The 27,014-nt window shown below is 35.9% G+C and overlaps 1 protein-coding gene across 3 annotated transcripts; it reads left to right on the top strand.

The window, feature by feature from the left end:
* Nucleotides 1-631: 631 nt before the first annotated feature.
* Nucleotides 632-24,573, top strand: tmprss4a (transmembrane serine protease 4a). Of its 3 annotated transcripts, none has more exons than XM_039671096.2 (13): nucleotides 632-920; nucleotides 12,501-12,555; nucleotides 12,652-12,783; nucleotides 14,082-14,234; nucleotides 14,778-14,907; nucleotides 16,025-16,138; nucleotides 17,460-17,503; nucleotides 19,049-19,214; nucleotides 20,934-21,103; nucleotides 22,312-22,407; nucleotides 22,522-22,664; nucleotides 22,745-22,894; nucleotides 22,975-24,573. In XM_039671096.2, exons 3-13 carry the CDS (start codon nucleotides 12,681-12,683, stop codon nucleotides 22,984-22,986), a joined length of 1,281 nt encoding a protein of 426 aa, XP_039527030.2. In that variant the 5' UTR covers nucleotides 632-920; nucleotides 12,501-12,555; nucleotides 12,652-12,680; the 3' UTR covers nucleotides 22,987-24,573. The 3 variants fall into 3 exon arrangements, with proteins under 3 accessions (XP_039527030.2, XP_039527031.2, XP_039527029.2); XM_039671097.2 differs by lacking the exon at nucleotides 632-920 and adding an exon at nucleotides 5,913-5,964; XM_039671095.2 differs by lacking the exon at nucleotides 632-920 and adding an exon at nucleotides 5,991-6,326.
* The last annotated feature ends 2,441 nt before the right edge of the window (nucleotides 24,574-27,014 follow it).

Below are 27,014 nucleotides of genomic sequence, written 5' to 3'. Positions count from 1 at the left end.
GGGGTTTCCCCTTTTGCACCAACCTCTTTATCTGTATTTCAAAACTGTGAATTTCATGCAAACTGTGCCGCTGTCCTGCACACAAACAGGTGCAGAGCTCAGAAGAACATGCAGCAGAAAGGCAGATGGATGCAACACTCACTGTAGAGTTCTCAGAATGTTTTGAACAACGAGATCCAGTCAATACCACAACCTGTCACGTGCAGCTCGCAGGATACAATATTACAATAATAACACAGTTACATTAGTGGTTTAAAATGAGGCCTTGGAAGGAGGCAGATTTCTAATACAAACAGTGCACAAGCTAAATATAATAATACATTTGATACGCCAAATGATACGATGATGTACAGTAAACAGGATGATGTAAACACTATATGAATATAATAAGAACTAATATCATACCATTGACAATTTATGCCTTATTTGATTGAAACATTTTTTCCAACACTCAATGTGTCCTAATTATGTTGGAGTATAAACTCACAACCTAATGTATTTTGGATTTACTGTAATGATGCAGGACATCTATAGACATTTACTTCCGTTCACACTATTCTGGTAATCAAGTAATCTGAGCATGTTTTCCTGTATATCAAATATCAGGATGTGTTGAGAGCTCCCTAATTTGCAAGATAACAAAAGAGAAAATGAACACGAGCACTTCCTTATATCTCATTTTATAGAAAATAAGACAAAAAAGATGACAAGAATATATGGACAAAGCAGTTCGGTGGAAAGGGAAAGGGCAGCAAGGGTTGGTTATAAAGAGGCTTGATTTTAAAGTTTGTTCTGATACTGGCTTGCCTCATGAAGACTTATTTCCATGACCACTGAGGACATGAGGAAGAGCAGAAAATAGGATTTAACACAACCTGCCTGTCTTTATTGACATCAGATCCTTTAGGAATACAGCCACAGTAAGTTCTGCTTATTTTGTCTTTATATCTTCTTTATATAGATCTCTTATAAGAGCGCTTGATATATATATATATATATATATATATATATATATATAAATTCTTCTTTAATGACGATTTTTTTTTATCAAACTTGTATATTTAAGTTCAGTAATTTCACTTAAATAAAAATAATTATCATTGCCATTTAAGTGAAATCACTGAACTTAAATATACAAGCTTGATAAAAATGATCATTCTGATGATCAAAAAAAATGATCAAATGGCACTTAGAGGCTTTTGCATCTGAACTCTTCATATATATATCTTTAAGGGAACATAATGATAAATCTAATTGGAGGAACTATTGTTCTATGGGTTAACACCAGAATAATTGTGAACAAGTGAATTAGGGTACGTGCTTAATTCAGATTTTCTTTAGTAAGTGTATGCATTTGCTTTAGGCAGGGTGTGTGTAGAATGTTCTGCTTTGCCTGTGCAAAACTGAACAGAAAGTGTAAAAATAGAATTTTGCAGTATAAAAAAAAAAATGTAAAAAAATTACCCAAATTCCCAGGGGCCCATCTTCTACAGGGCCCAATTAACATACATTGTTAGAGTTATTAGGGCCCTGGGAATCTGGGTAATCTTATTTATTTATTTATTAAAAAAAAAAAAAAAAAAAACGTGGATGGTCTTAAGGAGGATTTCTCCGCTTTTGTGGAGTGGGTGCTGGTGAACTACAATTCGGTGCTCACAATGGGCCTGTCTGAAGACCACACTAGCCCCACTCCAGATCCAGATTTCCGTCAGCCCTTCCATGCGATATGCAGGAGGAGGATTTACATTTAGGACACCAGGTTGTGGAGATCGGCCAGCTGTGCTGGATGAGCCCGAGCCTGCTAGGAGGACGGGAAGAGACCTCGTCCCCTGAGCCACACAGAGAGTCTGACCAGATGTGTGACCTGGCAACACTGTGTGTCGCTGAGGGAGTTATTGTGGAGTTCAAGGGCATGGCGGGAAGCCCTGCAGAAAAAATATGTGTTAAAAATATCTTCAGCAGAACAAAATGACATCATGTAATCATGTAATAACTCGACAAATAATTACTCAGAAAGGAAATAATATAAAATATAATAATCAAATTCAGACAAGAACTGAAGATGACAGGAAAACAACCAACTAAAGACATCGCAGAACGAAAAACAGAATGAAGTGAGGGCTTATATACACACTGGGATCGTTAACTCTAACGAGGTTCAGTTGTTATGGGAAGGAGGAGGCAGGAACCGGTGAATATTCAACAAGTTAGCTTGACTATTCAAACAAGTTTATAAATGCAGTGCATTTACCATTTTACCATTTTGCAGTCATGGATATGCATTGAATGGAAGAGATTTGGAGGTGTTTGAGGAAGGTATTTCCCAGTTTCTCCTACCCCCGCTGGCCCCACCCTGCCCAGAGTCTCCTGTTTCTCAAGCTCCACCCAATAAGGAGATTCCCAAGGCTCACTTCCAGCTTACGAACCCATCACTCCACCGCGGGCTGTCGACCTATCGGCTTCGCCTTGGCTCCTCCCTCCCTCAGCTCCACCAGAAACCATTGTCCTCATGGTTCCACCAAGCTTTGTGTTTTGTTTCTGTTTTATGTAGCCAGCAGTTGGCTTATACTTTCATTTTTGTATTTATTTATTGATTTATTTATTAAACTTGTTGAATATTCACCGGTTCCTGCCTCCTCCTTCCCATAACAACTGAATCTCATTAGAGTTAACGATCCCAGTGTGTATATAAGCCCTCACTTTCTGTTTTTCGTTCTGCGATGTCTTTAGTTGGTTGTTTTATTCTCCTGTCATCTTCAGTGCTTGTCTGAATTTTGTATTTTATATTATTTCCTTTCTGAGTACTTATTCGTCGAGTTATTATTGAAGCAACTAAGCTGTGACACCAGCATTATATGATGTCATTTTGTTCCGCTGAAGATATTTTTAACACATATTTTCCAGTGTGACAAATGGTAGATTCCTGATCTACATTAAAAACTGTTTTTATAAGCTATCATCCTTAAAAGACTTAAAATAAAGAATAATTGTTGTCAATGAGTGTATTCACTGCCTGTCATGGCTATATTAAGTAGCATATTATCAGTGGATGATTACCTTTTAACCTATGACACTCAGATGTGCCCTTCTGATTAATTATGTGAAAATACGTAGAGATTCACAACCTATTTAGTATTTTAATTTGTTTTTTTTTTTAATAATGATGCAACACATAGACATATAATTCCTCACTGACAATAAGTAAAATTTCCTTTATTACATAAAGGAAAATCAGCACATTTTCCTTTATCAGATATCAGGATATGAGCTAAGAGCTCTAATTAAAATTTCAACTTGATCTCCCAAATACTAAGGATCCATTTTCAATCCCGTATACAGTAAACAATGTTCATTTTGGTGTCAGTTTTCCAAAATGTGGTAATTCCTATTTTATGTTCAAGCATCTGAGCCACATTCTTATTCATGTTCTCACTGACTTTGTTTTTCACATTCTTGCACAATTTTGAAGAATAATTTTAAATACAAAAACATACTGAGTCACAAAAACATGTGACTCTAGTATCACTACATCACATAGTGGCAGAGCAACTTGCTTTGTAATGATGGCAGTGTCAACAACATGTTTAACTAGGTAAACATATCAGACCATGGCTCTGTGGAGAGCCAGTATGTGTTAAACAAAGGCTGTGACAATGGCATTCATTACACACAGTTCCCAAATACAAGACTGAGATGCACTAGTATCATGGGGTCACACTGATCAAGGAGAGGTCACACTGACCTGACCCTTAATAGAAACATGATCACTTTCCCACTGAGAACTTTCACAGAGAACCTTTTCTCTGCATGACTCTCAAAGTTTAGAGTCCTCTCTCTCTTTAAACAAATAAATAACAGTGATAACAGAGCACCAGGGTTATATAAATGGTGTGTTTGTTTACCTTTGAACTATGGCAAAGTTTAGTGGTTTGATCACTGAGTTTAAAAAAGCAGGTGAGAGATTTTTCTATTTAGAGACACAGTAAAAGAGAAAGTTAAATATGCACATGATGTGAGTTGCATATTGAAGTAAAATATGGATATAATGCTTATCCTTTGGCCTCATTTTTCTTCTAATTGAAAATAAGGCTCAAACGTGCCAGTTTGGGCAGGTTTCACCAGCCCTAACATGAGTATTGTTGCCAGCAATGATAAAAGGCATGCAAGTGAAGTAAATCGAATCTGATTCCAATCAAACTAAACCAAATTAATTTGAATCAAACCAAATTAAATGTGTATCTGGTGGTTTCACACTCATACACGTCAGGTATCATTTAAGTAAAGTGATATTAATCAAATCAATGCAAATTCAAATGTAATTGGATCAAATCAAATGTGAACATTTTGAACGTGTGAATGTACTCACAACACAACCAAATACAGAGATGCGGTTCAAAAGTTCACAACACAACCAAGGTGCAGGTGACCCCAATAAGTGATTGCTTACAGCTCAGTCTTTTTTTCTTTTCTTTTTTGTAAAAACATACAGAGATGACATGTTTATGTTAAAATACAATATACAAAATGTTAACAATATGTTCAATGTCACCAGAATACAAATGAAAACTAAAATAAATAAATAATAAAGTCAAGTCAAATCACGCCACCTTTATAGCGCTTACAGATTGTTTCAAAGCAGCCTTACAGAGATTACAGGAAAATAATGTTGTAATAATATTGTTATAAAATTTTATGTCCCCAACTAAGCAAGCTAAAAGCCAATGGCGATAAAGGCGAAGAAAGGCGAAAAGTACATTAGTTACATTGTACAAATGTTGCCATGTTATGTTTAAATAAGTTTTATTTGAAATGTTAGGTAGCCTAGTAGCCGGGTTAAAACCAGACCATTCTCAGTTGTAACTGAGTTATGGTCTGGCAAAGCGTCATAGACAAATCATTTCCAGAGGGGCGTCACCAACAGACGTCGCGGATAGACCTAAAGCCAATCAGAGCGATGAAGGAGTGTTGTTCTTTGCTCGTTTTTTAACAAAAATGAAACGTTTAAATCGCTTAAAAAAGATGCGATAGCTGATTCGAACGAGTGATGTTCGACGGCGGCATCCATCTTTGTAATGTAGGCTACAAAATCTGCTTCAAAATCCATCGTCGTGTAAAGCCCGCCCCAACGTTTCTGATTGGTTAAGCTATTTCAGCGGATTGGAAATGGGTTCGAATGAGCTCTTTGCCCTAACTTTCAGAGCAAATCTAAATTTGCCGGAAGTTGTCTGGGTTTTCCCAGGCTAGTAGCCTAGGGTTCGTCACTTAATGATGGGTCTAGGGGTCACCTGTAAAACGTTTCTATTGTGTTCTGTTCTATTTGCAGCTTGTTTTTGTATTTGGTTTAGTGAGTATTGTATTTGTATTTGGTGTAGTGAGTATTTGAAGCACATGTGTTGTGAAACTGATTTGTGGGTGTTTTTCTATTTGCATGTGTTTTCTTCCGTTGGAGCACGTTGAGCTTTCTCGGCCACCATAGAAAACAGTTAAAACAGTCACAAACTCCACTCGGTCCCTCCACAAGCCTAACATGAACGAAAATAAATGTATACATTTAAATTGTTAGATATATATATATTTTTTAAAGTAGAATCACATCAGTCGAATAGTGAGAATTCTTTCTCGCATGAGCAATGACATACTACAGCAGCAACATGAATGATTAAGTCAGTTATTTCAGTGTGACAACCGGCAGATTCCGGATCTACACTACTAACTGATGAGCAGTCATCATTAAAAGACTTTCAAATAGATCATAATTAATTATGATGATAAACTAACAGTCATAGTAACTAAAACCTGTTTGAATAAAGATCCAGGAAACTGAGAGGCAGTTCCTGATCATAAAACGGCTTATAAACCTTGCAGACAGCACAGCTCAGTTCATAATCGTCAAGCCCGCACGTACAGGATTTGGCCTCATACCAACGAGGAAGTGATTGAATGCAGTGAGGAGGAGCGACATAGGTGAGATGGGTGGAGGTGTTGGGTTACATAGGTAAGGCTAAGGGTTTTTGTCGGGGGCAGGGAAACTCCAATTCCAAACAAATCTGCACAGGAGGACAGAGGGTGAAAACGCTCAAAAGACTTTGCTTGAAATCGCGTTTGGGCAGATCAGGTAGCAGTAATTGTTGAGTGAAAGGCAAGACCAGGAAGAATTTACGGAAAAAGAGAAGTAAAGTGCTCTAAGAAAAGGAGGATTGTAGAAAAGAGGTATTTTCTTTGCTGGTAAAGTGGCTTCTTCGGTCTCCACTGCCCTGTCTTCTGCTGTGTTTTGTACGGCCGGCAGATTGCAGAAACCCTTGGACAGAAGTGGCAGAGCCATGAGGGTGAGTGTTTAAACTGATTTCTACTCAAAGAAGCAAGTTTCACCGTGCAGTTGATAGCCTACGCTAAGGGGGTTTTCACTTTTCACACTGTCAGTTTAGTTCGGAACGGAGTTACGATTCGCATGGAAACTCGCTAATGTGAACGCCGTCATGCGGACCCGGGTATCAGAATCAGAAAGAGCCTTATTGCTAAGTGTGCTTGCACACACAAGGAATTTGTTTTGGTGCTGAGGCTTCCAGAGCACACATACAAATACAACAAGAAACATAGTAATACAAATTATAATAAAAAAATTTCAAATATAAAAAATATGAGAATAAAAGTATCACAGTTGGGTTTAGTCAGAATGCACTGGGGTACCGAAACCGAGACTACCTGCAGGGTGTGGTCTGAGTTCGGTTGCTCCCGAACCGTGCTGCGTCGCGTGAATGTGAAAGTAACATGGACTCGGGTGCGCACTCGTTACATTTACATTTACACTTGTTAAGGAAGTAAGTGGCCTGCACATGCGTTTTAGTTGATATGGTGTATTTAGTTGGAAATCCACAAATGAATGGAAATCCACCGTCTCCTCAAACGAGTGTTTGCAAGCAGCAGAAGGCCACCTTATGCGACGCACACACAGTAAACCTGTGTTCACTCAGCTGGGTATCGCACCGAATTAATAAAAAACACAATATTGACCCGCATCCTGTTTTCATCATGCGCCGTGCACGTTTGCGATCATGTAAAATTCATGTTACCGGCACCAGGGTTCGAATCAAGTTGAGTGTGAAACCAGACCAACGCGGAGGGGGCGTCGGGAATAAACGAGCCCAGTGTGAAAGCAATGTAAATCTGGCTAAATAAATGTAATATGGATGGACTACATTTCTCAAGTTGTCATTGTCAGTTGCGTGTCACTGTCCTTCCCAAATCCTCCATTGGTCTCAACTACACAACAGAATCTCACCAAAAGTAGCCAAGATCTTCTTGGTACTTTTCAGCTTTATGAATACTGTGAATTCAGACAATAGTACTCTTTTCAATATGTACTGCTTTTCACCTGGGGGAATATGCATATTCAGGTGCAGACTGCCATTATGTGCATTAGTGGTGGCATTTTTCAGTATCTCATTACAGAATTTTTTTAGGCCAGTAAGTGCTAGTAAGTGACTGTCTTAATTAGTCATTTAATCTATACATTAATCAACAACGATTCATTCAGAAATGAAACACGTGAAAGTCTTTATTCGAAGCAATTCATAGAATAATTATTTCAAATGATTAATTGAAAAATTAATTATTCTGGAATGAAAACAAGAATAATTTATTTGCTAAACCATTACATTCAAAAACACAGAAACTTTCAGGAACGGGATGCACTACAGTGTTTAGATTCTGCTTTGTCTTTGCTTGGAACTATTTGGAAATAATTTACTGGTTGTGTCTAAATGTAATTTACATCATGTTAAGTTCATGTTTATTGAAAGCAATATTATATCATACAATCTTGCTGCGTACCGTATTACTCGCAATAACTTATCTCATTTATTTCGTTCTAGTTCTAAGGATGTGAAAGGCTTGTGCAATGATGGATTCTAAATCCGTGGCACAGAAAAAAAGTGTGTGTGTGTGTGTGTGTGTGTGTGTGTGTGTGTGTGTGTGTGTGTGTGTGTGCATTTCAGTCATTTGAATAGGTCTGGTTCCAGATAAAATGTTTAGGCCTATGTGAGATCAGAATTCCTGAAGGTTTTAATGCAAAAACTGCATTGCAAAATGCAAAACAGAGACATTAACAACAAATAATTGGGTGCAGTTTGAAAGGAGTTGTTGGGATGGCATGTGTAACTAATCTGCTTTGGCAGGAGTCCGCTTTGTTACTTCTGACCTGAGAAATCTCTTCCAATTTGTTCCTGTCAGATTTGGTTTTCTAGTCCTCAAGCGGCCTGAAAGCTGATCCTAAATTACATACTATATATATATATATATCTACACACTACACACACAATACACAAATGCAACATACGCGATACAAAAATGCAACAATGTGTATCGTGGATAGTGACAATATGTATTGTGTATAGTTCACTCAAAGTAAAAATTACTGTGTGAGAAAAAAAAAGTTTTCGGAGATTAAGTGTCAGTTCTACATTAAAGGGTTAGATAGAACACCTAAAAATGAAAATGATGTCATTAATGACTCACCCTCATGTCGTTCCAAGCCCGTAAGACGTCCGTTCATCTTCGGAACACAGTTTAAGATATATTGTAGGATATATCCAGATAGGAAAAACATCAAAGTAGTCCATGTGACATCAGTGGGTTAGTTAGAACGTTTTGAAGCATCGAAAATACATTTTGGTCCAAAAATAACAAAAGCTGGGTAGTTCCATAACAAACGGAAATAGAATTTCCGGGTTGTCTGTGGTGGGTTGGATAACTTCCGGTCACTGCTTCCATCAATGACACTCGCTACTTACTTAATCGACCGTTCAGCAAAGTGTAAAAAAAAACACAAAAAAAACGAGTCTTTTTGGTATTAAAACCTAAAACCAAAACCGGTGTTGTACCGAAATCCGACTCATTACCTATGCAAATCACACGCCCCTTCGCGTGCACGCTCCTCTCACATAAATACGCGCTGAAGCAAGTTTGAATCATGCACTTCCTTTGCCATATGCGACGTTTATCGATTGATTTTTCTCACAGCAAGCACCCAGATCCTGCATGAAAGCTTTGTCTACACTAACATAAATTAACAGTAACGTTAAGTGATCTAGAGTGGATAAAAGATGCAAACAAACATATGGCAGATCGATTTAAACTATAGCCTACACTCTAAAAAATGCTGGGTTGTTTTAACCCAACTTTGGGTCAAATATGGACTAACCCAGCCGTTGGGTTAAATTTTTACATTACATTTTTAACCCAACCCAGCATTAAAACAACCCAGCATTTTTTAGAGTGTAATCTTCGACGGGTAAAGCTACCATAATAAAACTACCAGCTGTCAAAACACAACTTTTAATTTCACATAATTTCATATTCTGGTTTCACTAGTCTTGTGTTTCCAGCACCAAGTCCAAGTTTATTAATTTACACCCACAATGTAACCCCAAATTAAGCATTTTAATCAACAGTACATTTTTTGGTAACTTTTTATCAAATGTCTTGGAGTATCGCAATGATATCGTATCGTGAGATCAGTTTTGTGATGTGTATTGTATATTGTTACACGCTTACAGAACAACACTTGGAATGGTTTTCAATAATGGTTGAGTTACCCTAATGTTTGACTTGATCTGTTTTTCTCAAAGTAACCACACCAAACTTTTGTTTTCTTTATCTATACAGAATAGGGTGGAAAATAATTAAGAACAGATCATTTATGCTATCAATCATATTCTTCTTACCTGACATTGTGCTTTGTTTGTTACATTTTCCCACCAGTTAATCGTCACGTGACATTCTGTAATACTTGTATCATTGTTTTTAATTGCAGTGTCTGCTCTTTATTCCAAAACGTTGCTGTACTGAACACTGTACAGACTATCACAGCAAGGCTGTTTTCTTGTAATTTCTTAGTTTCCTGTCAACTGCCACTCTTACTGTTTTACAAGATTTGTTATTAGATATTTAGTTTTAGATGTTTTGTTCTGTGCATTCACACAATTTAGTTAAGCAAACGCCTCTTTTCAAACTATCCTCACCATTTGCATTATGGGTTCTCTCTGTCCAGATCTCCTCATGTGATAATGACCCACTTTCAGTCTCTGTCTCTCAAAGAACTTTCTGTGGTTTCAGTATTTGTTGAAAGGGGATTCAAGCTGTGTGAAATTTGAACTTGATTTGCACTGTAAATATCAGCAATATTTGACACTATTTATTTACAATACATAGATGTATTCTGAATTTTACTGTGAAACCAATGCTATAGGTCATTTTCTATTCTTCATCTAATTAGCCATAGACAATCGCAATTGACACGATATGTGGTGTCACAATATGGTGAATGATTATGTTGTATTAAAATGATTAATATAATGTTTACAACCTTTTTCTTTCCTATTTGATTGTGGTTTAATTATATTTATTTTTATTATAATATTAGTGTTCTGTTTGAAAATGTTTTGTGGAAAGAAGCTATTATCAAATCTCTTTTGATTTAAGAAGACAAAATGTTCAAGGTGTGTTCCCTCATTGTGGTTCATAAAATAATAACAACACACCCAAAAACTAAATCCTTATTTAAAATACTGGGGATGCTGCATGGCTTTGTGTTTGGACCTCTTCCATGTTTTGAGAAGTCAGTCATGCAAATTCATGGACACAATGTACCGATACAAGGACTACAAGACAAATTCAGAACAAGCCACACCACATTCTTGACATCAATTCAATATGGCAGTTAAATGTGTTAGTGAAACTGACCTGTGGCTGGCTTATCAGTTTGAAACTCAATTAGAGGCTCATTACAGAGCCATTAGTGTCATAAAATAAGATAAAATGGAGTTGGCTTCATTTTAATAATTCAGTACCAAATTGATCCATTATTTACAAATCTTCACTTTGAAAATTGTCACTTTGAAAATTCATAGTCCATTATTTTTTTCACTATAAAAATTCAAATATAATAAGGACAAATATTATTATATGCCAAAACTATGTGGAAGACAGCTTAGTTGCTTGTCCTAACTTTTACACTTATACAGTATGCAAATCTATCTTGGTTTCTAGATATGCTGAAATTCAAGAAGTTTGTATGATGATGAAAAAGAAAGTCTGAGTCATTTGTTGTTTTACTGTAATGTTGTTCACGAATTATGGGTCAACTTGGAAAGTAAATTGTACAAGTAGAATATCTTAACTTGAATTTGGGAAAGATTTTTATTTAGTTCGAAAGCTTTTATATTCACTTGTAAACATTTGCAAACTTATCCACAATTGTAATAAAACTCTAAAATATTAAATAGCTATTGTTTCTGAAATTCTAAAATGTTCTGATACATAGTGAAATCTCAATAGTAAACATTCATTTCCATTATTTAAGATTTAAACATAATTTCCATTGAAGCTTAAGGGAATAAACTTAGCACATGAGCATTAATTGACACATTTATTTAAATGAGGATTCAATTCATTAATTTTCTTATTGGTGACTAGATGTTTTTGGAGACTATTTGTTCTGGCTATTTTTATGGCTTGTTTTTTTCAGGAACCATCTGAATCATCCGTTACACTCATAATTATAGTGTAGTCGCTGTTTTGACTAACAGGCTGATGTTAAGTTTCTCTTCACATTCTCTAATGTGACGTCTGGCATATTTTTACTTTGATAGAATATTCATAAAAATTAAGAAAAGCTATTTAAGGCGACATAAAAAAGTAACAATATTTTAGTAATTGCAATGATTTTTCTTGCTTGTGGTGGATGCAAATGTCCCCTTTTTAAAAACTGTCACCTGATTATATTAATATACAGCTCAAAAGAAAAATTATTTTTGACGTAAGATGTAAAAATGCTCTTAAAATTGAAACAGCGTATTGAGCTTACGTCAAAATAATATTTTTTTGAGCTGTATATTAATATAATCAGGTGACTGTAATGATGGTCTATCTATTAGGTCAACATCCAGCTTTGTTAGTGATGTCAGGAGTCATATCTGATACTTTCAAAATTTTCATAAGTACATGGAAAGTGTTCCTGCTTTGCCATGACACATGAGAGTATTGGTCTAAGCATACGAACAAGGTCATTTTCCAGTAACTGAAGTAACGATATAAGATTAACAGGTGTAAAATTGAAGTTGAGATGTGAAAATTTTTATGTAAACAACAACTTATGAATGCATCTTTCTTTTTGCTTTTTCAAAGTCCAGGTTTCAGTGAAAAATATAGGCTAACTCTTCGATATATACCTCATCTACCACACTTTCTTCTTTGTGGTTTCAGATTATATAAATGCAGATAACTGTTTGTTACTTGCTGCAGATAAATTGCGGCCTACATGTTCAAGCTGAGTAGGACGGTTTACAAGGAAGTGTTTGAGATGTCAAGAAAGACTGAAAAAATCCCCTGTGACACACTGAACGTGATATCCAAAACTGAGTCATAAAGCTTCAGGGCTATATGTGTCAAAGAAATAACAAAATGATCCCTGACTTTCTTTCTTTTCTTTTCCTCAATCTCAGACTAAATCTCAGGTTCCTGAAGAGAATACTAGACCCTTAAACCCTGCTCATCCAGGTACAGTAATCTATTACCTGATTTATCAATAGCCTCCTTTGTAATACTCATGATTCAAGAGAAAGAAAGATTTTCATATCTTCTCATATCTTCTAGTTGCCCAGCCTGGAAGACACAGAAAACTCATGACGACTCCAAAGACGAGCGGACCAAGAGCGAAAAAGATCATCTTTTCAGTCTTGATCGTGGTGATTATACTGGCCATTCTGGCAGTGGCCGCTTTCTTCAGTAAGTTCTAGGTCAATACTGTATACTGTATGTCAGAAAGTCAAAAACGGACTCTAAATTCTTGGCTACTTTAAAGTTATTGGACATTTCCTCTGTTACTGAAAGATAAAATTCATTAAGCAAGCATGTAAAGCGTGTCACTGGAACCTGCCATTAAATGGCCTATTACAGTTGATCAAAATTTAACAATAATGAAACGCAAAACAATTTCTGTAACTTCAAAAGTACAAAGGCTACCATGCATAACTATTGAACCATATATATATATATATATATATATATATATATATTAGGGCTGTGCAAAAATTAATTGCGATTAATTGCATTCAAAATAAAAGTCTGTGTTTACATAATATATTTGTGTGTGCTGTATATAATTATTTTGTATATATAAATACCTAAGCATGCATGTATATATTTAAGAATTATTTGCGCTTAAATTCTGTATATAAATATATATATATATATATATATAAATACATAATCTATATTATATAAATATAAATATTTTATATATGAATAACACATTTTCTTAAATATATATATGCATGTGTGTGTGTATTTATTTATACAAAATAATTATATACAGCACACACAAATATATTATGTAAACACAGACTTTTATTTTGGATGCGATTAATCGCAATTAATTTTTGCACAGCCCTAATATATATATATATATATATATATATATATATATATACATTGTATAAATTAACATTTATAACAATAATAACATTTCAAATGCTGAATTCAGTTAATGCAGCATATAAACGTATACAATTTTTAATGAAAACTATAATATGTTACACAGCATAGATTTATAACATTTAAAATGTGAAAACTGCAGTGAATACATTGTATAAATTTATAACAATTAAAACGTGTTTAAAATTAATACATTGTATAATTGAATCATCTGCATACATATTTACATTTTATACATTTATATCATTCAAAACATGAAATTTGTAATAATGCGTCATAAATTGTATAAATCGGTTTAAGGGTACCCTAAAAAGGCGGATGTTGACGTATGGTCAAAAGACGTCAATTATATGACTTCTTGGGATGAGACTGTGTTAACATTTAATGTTTGTTATTAATGTGGGCCAGGGAAAATAACCTATTTTCTGTTATGATCATAACCTTCCACACATTCATATTTGAGTCACTATTTTTTTTTTCTCATCAATAACAGTTATTTAGTCCACTCCTTTAACTCTTTTGACTCAAGAAACGTAAACAGGAAATTTAACTTAACAAATGCTGTTTCATTCCTCTTCCTCATGACGCAGTCAAGCAGTTGATCGACAGCAAGTATTATTTTTGCTCAAAGTCGGTTAAGTTCATTCCACTGGAGAAGGCCTGTGATGGGAAGGAGGACTGCAGTGGAGCTGAGGATGAGTCAGCCTGTGTAACGCAGTTTAGAGCCAACTCCACCTTCCCCCGTAAGTCACCTGTGGAAACACACACACACACACCAACGCCCACATACCTGCTCACAGAAATACGTGCAGTCAGCACAGATATAACCCGTGTGTCCGGTTTCTAGACAAACAAGCCAAATCTCCCAACCTCACCCTTTTTTTCTGTCTGGTATTTCCTAGATGCCTATATATTTGTATATGTGGTATAATAATGTATATGGTCTTGGAGGATGGATAGATTTGGTCATGTAAGATGCAATCAAATCCCATAGCAGATGATGCAGGGGAGTTGTATATCTGATGAAACCATGAACTGGACTATTTAAATGTTGAGCGCAAGCAATCTCATTGACTTCAGAATTAGCAGAGACCAATCAGCTTGTGTCATGTGGTAATGGTGTGACTGCTTGCAGATGGCATGTAAAATACCTATCAGTCTGCGCCATCTAGAATTTCATGACTGAGCTAGATTTACATTTCAAATATATCCATTATCCACCATGTAATGAATATAAATCTTTGTCTGAATGTCTGAATTTTAAAACCGTTTTTCTTTCTGCACAGTACGGCTGATCTCAACCCGTAATGTGCTTCAGGTATTCAGCTCCGTTGAGAATAAATGGAAAAGTGTATGTGAAGAAAGTTTCACCCAACAACATGCAGAGACTGCGTGCCAAAAGCTGGGGTACTCATTGTGAGTATTAATCCACAGATCATGGTGTTACTTATTACTTGTCATTACTTACTCACCCTCAAGTCGTAATCTGAAAGACTTGTCTTTATCTTTTAAGCGCAAATGAAGGCATTTTAAATGAAATTTGAGAGATTTCTGTCCCTCCGTTTACCCGGTCTCATCCCAAGACGTCATATAACTGATGACCATACGTCTTTTGACCATACGTCAATATTCACCTTTTTAGGGCCCCCTTAAACGTCGGTAGATGAGGTTATGGGATCCCTATACCTAAACCTAACCCTAAACCTAACCCGTCACCTAACTGACGTTAAAGGTAAAGCGTCAGTTGTATGACGGCCCGGGATCGCCATCTACCGACGTTTAAGGGGGCCCTAAAAAGGCGGATATTGACGTACGGTCAAAAAACGTCCCAAGACGTCAGTTATATGACTTTTTGGGATGAGACTGTGTTACCGTTTACAGCCACTACCTTTTTGACGTTTCAAAAAGTTCATAAAGAGACCGTAAACTGCTTTGTATGCTGTGCAGATTGAATTTAGGCTTCTATTCATGTATAAAAATTAATCAACTCACATATAATATATAGTAAATTTAAGCTTAAGCATGCTTGACGCGTGAGAACCAATGAGGTTCGTGTTACACAGCACATTTGAACTTCCTCAATAACCAATAACGTTTGTTCTCTGTTCTCTGATCAATGATTATATGTAAATACAATCTGTTCATCATATATAGCGATCTAGTCTCTTCAGAGAATGTGGCCTAAACCGCTCCATTCATATGGATTCGTTTTATGATCTCTTTATGAAGCATCAAAGTGATAGTTTCATTTAAAATATTTAATTTGTGTTTGGAAGATGAACGAAAGTCTTACGGGTTTGGGACAACATGAGAGTGAGTAATTCATGACAATTGAGAACTTTTACAACAAGAGAAAACTGTAAAAACTCAGGAACTGGAAATACATCAATACTGAAAGTTTGCAAAACTACAATTATTATCAGAATAACAAGTCTTGGATTAATGACTTCAGTGCTAAATACATGTATAATAGAATATAGCTCATTTATTTTGCATTGTTTCAATTTCTTTGTCTTGTATTTTGTGTTCTCAGTAATCCGTCTTTCAGCACAGTTCAAGTGGGTTCTTTGTCCTCTGATCTGAAGCTGGATTTCTGTGAGGTGGGCTCATCGAAACCCCTGACTTTCCAGTCCACCGTAACGAATCGGTTAGTATATATACTCGGGTATATACATTTCTACACTTGTCATTACATTAGATAATCAAGTGTCACCTATTTAAAAGAAATATGCACATAATTTGTAAACAATTGCATTTCAGAAAAAAGTGGTTTTAAGTAAGGGTGCCCCCTAATAGTCGACGAAATGTTAGTTAACTAGAAGCTAGAAAACATTTTATTAGTCAGTTAGTTTTATTACTCGGCTTACTAAGTTTAGTTAGCCTAAACGTTAGCCAATCATTCATCAACCTCAAACATGGCTTGTCATTTGATACATTTACTGTAAGTTAGTAGCAACTAACATTAACCTAGATAAAATGTGCTCTGTTATAAGGCGCATATCCAAGTGTTCTTGCTAACGCCGCCTTCACACTGGAAGTTGAAATCAGCTCCGATGCGGCTGCGAAACGACCGGAAGTCATTCATTGCCTATGGAGATTCGCAGACCGCATGCGAATGGGTCCGAAACGGGTCCGACCGAGTGCGTGCGAAGAAAATCGTGTCCGTTGGTCATCCGGATGCGTTCAAAAACTCGTGCGAAAAGCTACGGACGGTTCCTATCCGACAATTCCAGCGGAAGTTGAGCGTTGCTATGGTACTGATAAACAAACCTGAATTATTAACTTTTAATAAAATAAATAATGATTTTTATAACGATAAATTGTCATGTCATTTTTTATTTTCATGACTTTCTAACGTTTATAAGGGCAGTTAATACAATTAAATTGAAGGTAGACATTGAACTATTGACCACTATATCACATTTTTTAGCCGACCTGACATGTCAACGTCTTGAGCAACTTTCCTCACACAGCATAACCCTAATCAGAGAGAGATCATACAGAACTGACAGAATCAAACTTTAATCTCTCCGCCATTTTTGTTCTACCCGCGTCCGACGCTTTTCACTGTGTAGTACGACGTCCGTTGGGAACGTATTGCGTATTACGGAGCTGATTTAAACTGCCAGTGTGAAGGCAGCGTAAGTGTGGATGGAAGGCACCAAAAAGATAGTGTGCTTTACTGGAGCCGCCAACGCTTTTTTTCAGTTTAATTTACGCTGTCATTTTTATGTCATACAGATAAGAGTAATACATCATTCCTAATTTTCAAATTTTTAAATTTTTTTTTTTCACTTGACTTTCGGAGCATAGGCTACTTGCCTCACAAACATTAGAAATATATCTATAGAAAGTTTGAAATGTCTACTTTGATATATACAGCAACCTCAAACTTAATTCATATTTTACAGTAATTTTTGATTGTAAAACCTTCTCTCACTCTCTCATGTTTTCTTCCTCTTTCTCAGTAAGGTATGCAATACGGGAGCAGTCGTCACGTTAAAATGCTCAGGTAACTATGAAGTCCCAATCCAACAACTAATTAGGGCTTTAGTCAATAACCAAACTGTTAATGTATAGGTACACCATGCAACTTTTTTTACATTGTAAAATTTACAATGTATTTGAGCGGGTACATCATGAATCCATCTTCCAAACCACATTTTTGTCTCATCCTGAATTGCTACAGTAAGCGTTTATATTCAGGCTATTTTAAACCGAGCGGGACGATAACCGCTGCAGAGTAGCCCAGTACCTGTCACGGGTAGTGGGTGTAGTACACAGCACAACACAGGAAAAGTCAAACACACCTTTTTGGTAACACTTTACTTGAAGGAGTGTGCATAAGACTAACATGACACCTTCATAATCATGACATGACATGCATGTTTTTGACAACTGTCATTAAAGTGTCATTCGCTGAGTTAGGCAAATATGACATTGTTTGAGATGTCTTTGTTATGACAACTTGACATAAACCAATACATCATAACCTGTCAGTGTCTTTGTCATGACAACTTGACATTAATAAGACAATAGCAGATTAATTATCAAACTTAAGAAACCACCTAGCTTTATTGGTTAACATTACATTAAACTGTCAGGTGGTTGGTTTTGACATTGGCTGTCATGAAGCCATTATAACTTTTTAATGACACATTCAATGTGTACCGCTGTAGTTGAGGTCACGAAAAATATTCATGAAACAGTTATAATGGCCTCATGACAGCCATGTCAAAGCGTTGAAAGCCAACCACATGAGAGTTTAACTTAATTTTATGTCAAGTTGTCATGAGAAAGACTCTGACAGGTTATGATGATGTCATAACAAAGACATCTCAAACAATGACATACGTGCATTCAAAATGTCATTATTGACCGAAAGACACTTAATGACAGTTGCCATAAACATGCATAGGCTAAACCCTAATTCATATTCAAGACATATGTCATGTCATGGTTATAAAGGTGTCATGTCAGTCTTATGCACACCCCTTCAAGTAAAGTGTTACCCTTTTTTGTTATATCCACAAACTGCAGAAGTGAACTAGCACAACCGCATAAAACAAAGACAATCTATGGGACAGTGAAACAAAGGAAACTGAGAGCTTAAACTGAGAGGTAAAACAAAACAGGTGCAGCAACTAGTTAACCACCAGGGAGACTAATAATGATCAGGAACACAGGCAAAAAAAAAAAAAACAGAACCAAAACACAATGCAACTGACATAGAACTACACATTATGTAACGCGTCATAGCCTATAGCCAAGAACAACAACATCAGATAATTCAGAGGTGTGTTCACTGACAGATTCAGTCATCTGGACTGGGCAATTCAGCATGCTAAAGCATGTTTTAAAGAGAGAAAAAAGGAAGAGAACTGCAGACATGCAGCTTTATATATCCCTTCAATCTTTAAAATACAGACAACTTATGTTTATAGAACATAGAACATGCTTAAAACAGAACGCATACTTGCATAATACATTTTTTGTTATGATAAGAAACGCATTGTTTTATATGTTTTGAGTTATTATTGGCTGTTTTATTTTGTAGCAGACTGTGGTAAGTCCAGAAGCCAGGACCGGATTGTAGGTGGACAGGATGCTATCGTTGAGAACTGGCCCTGGCAAGTCAGCTTGCAGAACAGTGGCCAGCACACCTGCGGAGGGTCACTGGTGTCTCCAAACTGGGTGGTCACTGCGGCCCACTGCTTCAATGGGTAGGTGTATGAACATTAAAATAGAAAATATATATAATTTGTTTATGTTTATGCTCAAGGCTGATTTATTAAATCAATTTGGGCGAAACTTTACTACAATTTAAGATAATCGTTTTCTATTTCAATACATTTAAAAACGTGATTTATTCGTGTGATGTCAGAGCGAACTTTTTAGTCTTCAGTGTCACATGATCCATCAGAAATCATTCTGATTTGCTGCTCAAGAAACTATTCTTGTTATTGTCAATGTTGAAAAGGTTTTGCTGCTCAAAGGAGTAGTTCATTTTAAAAACTTTTGCTGATAATTTACACACCCTCATGTCATCCAAGATGTCTTTCTTTCTTCAGTCGAAAAGAAATTAAGGTTTTTGATGAAAACATTCCTGGATTTTTCTCCATATAATGCACTTTACTGCTAACCAAACGGTTCAAGGTCCAAAAGACAGTTTCAGTGCAAACTGCAAACTGTTCAAATGGCTTTAAACGAATCCAGACGATGAATAAGGGTCTTATCGAGCGAAACGAACAAAAATAAGTTTTATAAGCTAAAATGCTCGCCTTGCTCTGTTCTGTGATGCACGTTTGTGACTCTCCTGTTCAAACTCGTTTATCAAAATGAACGAATCTTTTTTCATGTCATTTGGTTCATTCAACGAACGAAATGAACGAATTGACTCGTGAAAAGATTCGTTCAGTAGTCAACCAGTCACACTTTATATTGGGAGTCTTAAACTAATATGTCCTTACATTAAAAGAAGTGTATACTGTACACTTTAAGAAGTATAATAGTACATTAAAATCATTTGCAAACTTTAGTTTATATATTCTAGTCTTCTCCACATTAAATAACAATGCTGTCAATGTTTCTTGTGTCTATGCAAATGTTATGTATGTAAATCACAGTTCTAATATGCATCAGGTAGGGTTAGGTTTGGGATACAAAGCATGAAAAAACGCACTCTTCACATGAGCAACAACCATAATTTGCAACTTACAGTGAAAATTAATGAATAAATCACTATTTTTTATGTAAGGTATTAATAAAGTAAAAATGCAACTATCAATTAACTATAAACTAATCGTTTGCAAATGATTTGTAAGTACTACTTAATAAGTCTACCGTATTAACACTTTATGTGTTCAAGAGCAGAAAAAGTGTTTTGCAATTCAACATGAAATAGGATCCAGGTAAGGTTAAGAACAGGTTTGGTGGTATGAGTAGGTTTAAGGGTGCGAAGGTGGTTATTAATTAAAGATGTAATGCAGCTGTAATTGCATGTATGTATGTGTAAACACAAGTGCTTTGGGTTACACTTTATTTGAAGGTGACGTAGTTAAATTGTACTTGCTTAAAGAAGTAATAAGTAATATTAACTACATGTACTTACTATAGAGTTAGGGTTAGACACTTGCATCTATGCATATTTTACTGTTATTATAGTAAGTGCATATGTAGTCTACTAATTACGTCTGTCACATGGGGAAAACATGAGTCATGGAAGTGAACATGTTTTTATCACTTACAGTAGCTACTTCAAAGATTTCTTTACAAACCCCATTCCTTTCTGAAAATCATTCATAGCCCCAACAAGTCCATCTGGTTCAGAAACTGTGAATTGTTCACATCTTACCTGAAGAACAAGTGAAGCTTTGTAAATAGAACTAAAACAGGGTGTAAAGGACGATGATTGATGGTCACATTGTTCTTCTGTTTTTCAGGGATGGTAAGAAGGCACTGGTCAGATGGAATGTAGTCACTGGAATCACATATATGGGATCTTCTGGAGCTTATTCTGTGGACAAGATCGTCATCCACAAAGATTACAGCTCAGGACGGAACGACTATGACATTGCCATGATAAAACTCTATTCTCCCATCACTGTGGGAGGTAAATCAGACAAACACACGCACACACAAACTCACCAAAAAATAAACTCACACTCAAACTCAAACTCACCTAAATATGAAGAGTTAATCCTGGGGACATAATTCGAAAAGGTTAAATGTTCCTGAAAAACAAAAATAGTCAAAACTTTTTTTCAAAATTGACCAAATTTGAAATAAATTTGGAAACAAATGTCATCTAGTGATACTGCGACAAAACAAAGTCTACTGAAAGTACTGTTTTTTTTTTTTTTTTTTTTGTTTAGATATCAACCTCAAATTTGGAACACAACTTACTGTTTTCACTTCAGCAATAATCTGCCAATTGTCATCTTTAAAAAGAGACCAAACTTAAGTCTGTGCTCCAAGCATTCATGATTTATGACAGTTTAAGTTGGAAATTTAATGCTCAAAAGGTGAATAAATGGATAACTACTCCATCAATATCATTTAGTACCACAAAATATTAAATAAAAAAACATTATCAAACTAAAATATAGTACATCCTTTTCATTGAAATGAAACAAATCGGTCATTTTTGACCGACACCAGAGGGTTAATATCAATTTGTCACTTTATACTGTATATTACAATGTTTTTGTAAAAATCCACTTTTGATTTTAATTCAAATAAAATGGAATAATTTAGCTTAGATAAAACAGATTTTTTTTTGCCCTTAAAGGAGCTATATGTAAGAAATGTATTTCAAATAATCATAAAATGGCCCTGGTATGTCACTAGACATTAAGTAATCATGTTCATTTCAAATACTTACATCACTGACAACAGTAGTCTGGCCAGGCTATTGTCATTTAAAAACTGAAGTTGATGTTGTCATGTTGTGTTTTGGTCTGATGCTCCGCCCTCCACCGATCTACCAATCACGAAGTCAGTAGTGTTGCATCATTCGGGTTGCCAGCTCTGCTCTAGTTACCACAGCTGCAGATACAAACGTGTCCGATAAAAAAATGTTGGATCCTGCAGCCTATGGCAACCTTGAGTCAGGGGGGAGGGGTAGAGGATACACCGTTACAGTAATTTGAAACTGACTGCAGTACCAGTTTTGGCCACTATCTTACATACAGCTCCTTTAATTCTAATATCAGTGCATCCCTTCTATACCATGCTCTGTCAATGCTTCAAGGTCAGTGTTTTGTGTTCTCTTTCAACCATGAACGTTGGTACCAATATCATTATTTTCATCCCATTCAGAATCCCGGAGACCGGTGTGCCTGCCACCTCAAAATCTTGGCCTTCAAACAGGAGACAATCTGGTTGTGACCGGCTGGGGCCACATGACGGAAAAAGGTTCCTGGCTTTTTTAATCCTACATATTTTTCCCCCTCCCTGACCGATTCAAACTGACTTGCCATCGAAGGCCTCTCTCAGTATTTAACATTTATCTGGCTGTTTTTCCTGCAGGGAATTTGTCTCCAAAGTTACAAAAGGCACAGATCCCTTTGATAGACAGAGCAGCGTGCCAAAGTCCCACGGTGTATGGCTCTTCTGTCACTTCTAGGATGATTTGTGCAGGTTATCTGAAGGGAGGAGTGGATGCGTGCCAGGTACGGTTTCTGCTTTTCTGTGTACCATTCTGTTCATGAAGTGTGATAATGTTATTAGAACAACCGTTTCTCTCTTTAAGGGTGATAGCGGTGGTCCTTTGGTGTATCTATCTGACCGCTGGACATTGGTGGGTGTAGTGAGCTGGGGTGTTGGTTGTGCCAGAGCCGATCGTCCTGGCGTCTACACCAATATGGACACGATGCTTGACTGGGTCCATTCAGTTATGCAGGTATGAGCATATTGTTCAGGAATTACTGTTTGCTTACACGTAGTGATATGGGAATACTCATGGTTGTTTGTCATCTTCAGGAGTTTCCGTGAGTCTGGGATTGAGAAGACACCAGCAAAACCCATTCTCAATGCACAATAATGAGATATATTGTTTTACACAAATGTGTGGAGGAATCGCTGTGGGAGTTGTTGGTCAGCATACTCAGGGATTTAAAGGTGCCACGAGAAAGATTTTGCACACTTTAATATATATCGTATGAATAATGAGACAAGTGAATGTCGTCTTTTGTGGAATTACCACTTTTGGGATGCACCGATGCAATCTTTCTTTAAAAAAGGTTTCTTAAATCTTAAACAGTTACATTTACTCACCCTCATGTCATTCCAAACCCGTAGTACTGTCTTCTGTGGAGTGCAAAAGGAGACATTTTGAAGAATGTTCACGCTTCTCTCCTACATACAATGCATAAACTCTTCAAAATATAGGTTACAAAAGGTGGTTTTCATAGCAATTCTATATAATTATTATTTTTGGTTCCCCAAAGAACCTTTCACAGAACAGTTCTTAGATGAACCTTTTTTTTTTCTTTGTGTGAACACTTTAATAATTTAAAAGAATCATTTTCCTTTCTAAATAACTTTTTTTCTGTGCACTGGAAAGTCTATATGGCTTTTAAAGGTTCTTCATGGAACTATAGATGCTAATAAAGAACCTTTAAATTTTAAGATTGCAGGGTCAATCAAAATTTTGAAGGTAAATTAAAACTCTTGTCGTTCACTTTCATTGTATGGAGAAGAGCAACTTGGACATTCTGTTAGATTTCTTCCTATTTGAGTTCCTCTAAAGAAGGAACATCATTTAAAGTCATGAGCAAGTGCCAAATGAGGTCCAGCTCCCCCTCTCTGGAGGTCATGGGTGGATCTTGACCTCTGTGGATCTGACAGGTGGAGGGATACGGTTAGATCTTCTAGCTCCACCCATTTTACATCCAGGGAGTGGGAGATTGAAATCATGCTCACAGCCACATGAGGGTGACATTTTATTTTTAGAAGAGCTTTCCCTTTAATTCAAAGTGACCTTAAATGCACTTTGAGACAGCAGCCACAAGAGGTTTCTGTTTTTTTTTCTTCTCCTCATCTCAAGATGTCTGTACTTTTTACTTTTCTGAGGTCTGAGGACTTTTATGCTAGGTGCCATGTTATAATCTTGAATTAATGCCAGTGCTCATTTACTCAGCCAAATACTATGGGTGCCTAACAAATCTTAATGGACAAGTTATGGCATGAGTTATAGAAGCCAACTATGTTTTGTACAGACCAGGATTATGTGGTTGTCACATATTTCCCTTCGTGGGGTAGTATTCGATTCTTGAGTTGCAAGACTCATTTGATTTATGTGTTAAGAAAAAATGTTCATTTAAACTGCACGCAAAGCTAAAATGATGTAATTCAAACATGTTTTCATGTTCTGTTAACTTATGGATGTTGGTATTGTTTTTTATTTAAGGTGGACTCATGTAATTAGGACTTTGTTGAGAGTCATCTCAGTGTCGAATGTAGCGCGTTTTACCTGAATTCACCCTACTTGTGAAAGTAAAGGATATTTCTTTGTAAATATTGTACAGTTTTATGTTTGTAATGTTGGATTTAGAATAATAAAGTGAAGTGTGGTCAACAGCTTTGATGAATTTGTTTTCTAATTCAAAGAGATGGGTGCTGCACTTGCACGACATTCACCCAAGATGGCCGCCGAGTGAAATGAGCTGCCTTAAAGGGTTAGTTTACCCAAAAATGAACGAGCAATGATCACAGAACCGGAAGAGAATACAATGCTGAATAAAGTCGTTGTTTTTGCTATGTTTGGACCAAAAAGTATTTTCGATGCTTCAAAAAATTCAAACTAACCCACTCATGTCACATGGACTACTTTGATGATGTCTGTATTGCCTTTAAGGACAAGAACAGTATAAGGTACATATTTTTAATGGAGGAACAGAAAGCTCTCCGACTAAATCTAAAATATCTTAAACTGTGTTCTGAAGATGAACGGAGGTCTTACGGGCTTGGAACGGCATGAGGGTGAGTCATTAATGACATCATTTTCATTTTTTGGGTGAACTAACCCTTTACAGGAACTTTAGTTTCGTCAATGACCAAACAAAACAAATGTGATTATCCAATCAAACAACACAAGTAATATTTTTATTTTTTTTGCAAACCTTTATTTCTCATAGTGATATATTTATTTGTTTATTCTTTACAATCCAGAGAAATCTACTGCGGTGCATAGTTATGATAAGGGAATATGACATGTTTTTACAAAGGGAAATTTAAAGACAAAAGCTGTACATACATATTTAAAAGGTTCTCTTTTTTTTCTGAGTACATGACATGTGTCTATAAGCATTTAAAGTGCTCAGCCAGAGCCGGTTTTCACCAAACTGTTATTCATTCGGATCTTTTTAGCCTTTTGTTTAGCCTCTTCCTTTTACAACGTATACAGAAGAGAAGTAAAATGAAAGGAACGTTCTCCTGGGTGGTACAGCAGGGCTTGCTTAAGTAGCTTTGAAAGTTGTATCCTTTAGGCTGTTTTCTTGGTTTACATATATGAATAAAATCTCTTAAATTTGTCTAGTCTATTTAGTGCACAAAGAATACTTATGCACATCTGTAAAATATAAACTTTAAAACTCTACATAAGTTCTTATACAATGGCTAGGTTTGGATTAGCATGTTCGAATTCTACTAGTACTATTTTTTACAGTATGCAATATGCAGTTTTCAAAATGCATGTCATTTTTAAAACTATTCAAAATCATTTTTTGGTAAATAACATAAATATTACATGAAGAACTATAGCTTAAAAACGGTAATGTCGAACTAACAAGTGAAATCAGAATGGAAATTTGAAATATTAAAATAAAATGTAACTTAACATATTAATAAATGTGGTAATAGTATATAAACAATACTAGAATTGGTATCCGACAATGCAATGCACGCAACATGACTAGTGGGATTGATTTGAACATCTCTTAATTTTTACACAATGTTATTTAAAAATTGAAAATATGTTTTATTTCCAACTGGATGGCATTGATTTAATGAATTAAATTCAAGACTTGAGTCATGTGAAAACAGTGAAACATAATGCATACTGTTTTGCATACTATTTTTAAAAAAGTGTACAGTATCCAATGTATACTGTGCAGTATGCAGTAAGCAGTAATATTAGCAGTGTTGGGGTAAGTTACCTTTAAAAAATAATGCATTAAAATTTTGTGTTACTCCCTTGAAAAGTAACTAATTGCATTGCATAGTTACTTTTGGCAACTGTAAAGTCCCTTTCACTCCAAAAGTGAAATGAATAAGCCTCAGGCTGAAGGAAATGTACAGTAGAGGGCGCAAAACCAAAAAAGAAAAGGACGCAGGAGAACTACGAAAAAGTGAAACTCAAATGGTTAAATTGGATCTTCAAAAGTCAGCAGCAAAGAAATTGGTTAATAAAGTATATTTGTGTATTTTAACATATTTAATTTTTGCAGGTTTGTGTAATATTCAGAGTTTGTATTTTACTAAATTTTAAGAAATATGGAAACTGTTTTTGTGCAAGTGAGATGAGCATGTTTAAATACATAATAGTCTAGAACTACAATAAGCATCATGTTCACACACAGTGCACTCAACACCTACAGTACTTCTCAACATAGAGACAAGAGAGCTGTCAGACAATAAATCAGAAAGCAAAGTAACTTGGGTTAGTTATTTGAAAAAGTAACTCAATATTTTGGTATGCATTACCTGACATTACTAGTTACTTGAAAAAGTAATCTGATTACCTAACTCACGTTACTTGTAATGCTTTACCCCGAACACTGCTTATTTGCCATTCCAAACATAGCCAGTGTGACTGGAATCGTTGAATCATTTAAAAATGTTGGAAGTCTTAAAATCCACTAGAGGGAGACAGAGTGTCTTGGAATGTGTTGGAGCACATCGCAGTCCTCACACTCTCTTGGCTTGGCAGTGAGAGAGAGTCATCCAGGCAGTGAAATCCAGTTTTTGTTTCTCTTGGAAATCCATTTTACAAAATGGCAATCTGCTACCGTATAGGATCC

Source organism: Pimephales promelas, chromosome 16, assembly GCF_988280905.1.
Source record: "Pimephales promelas chromosome 16, fPimPro1.hap1.1, whole genome shotgun sequence".
Taxonomy (NCBI): domain Eukaryota; kingdom Metazoa; phylum Chordata; class Actinopteri; order Cypriniformes; family Leuciscidae; genus Pimephales; species Pimephales promelas.
The sequence above is the reverse complement of the archived record's forward strand: the minus strand, read 5'-3'. Positions and strand labels throughout refer to the sequence as shown.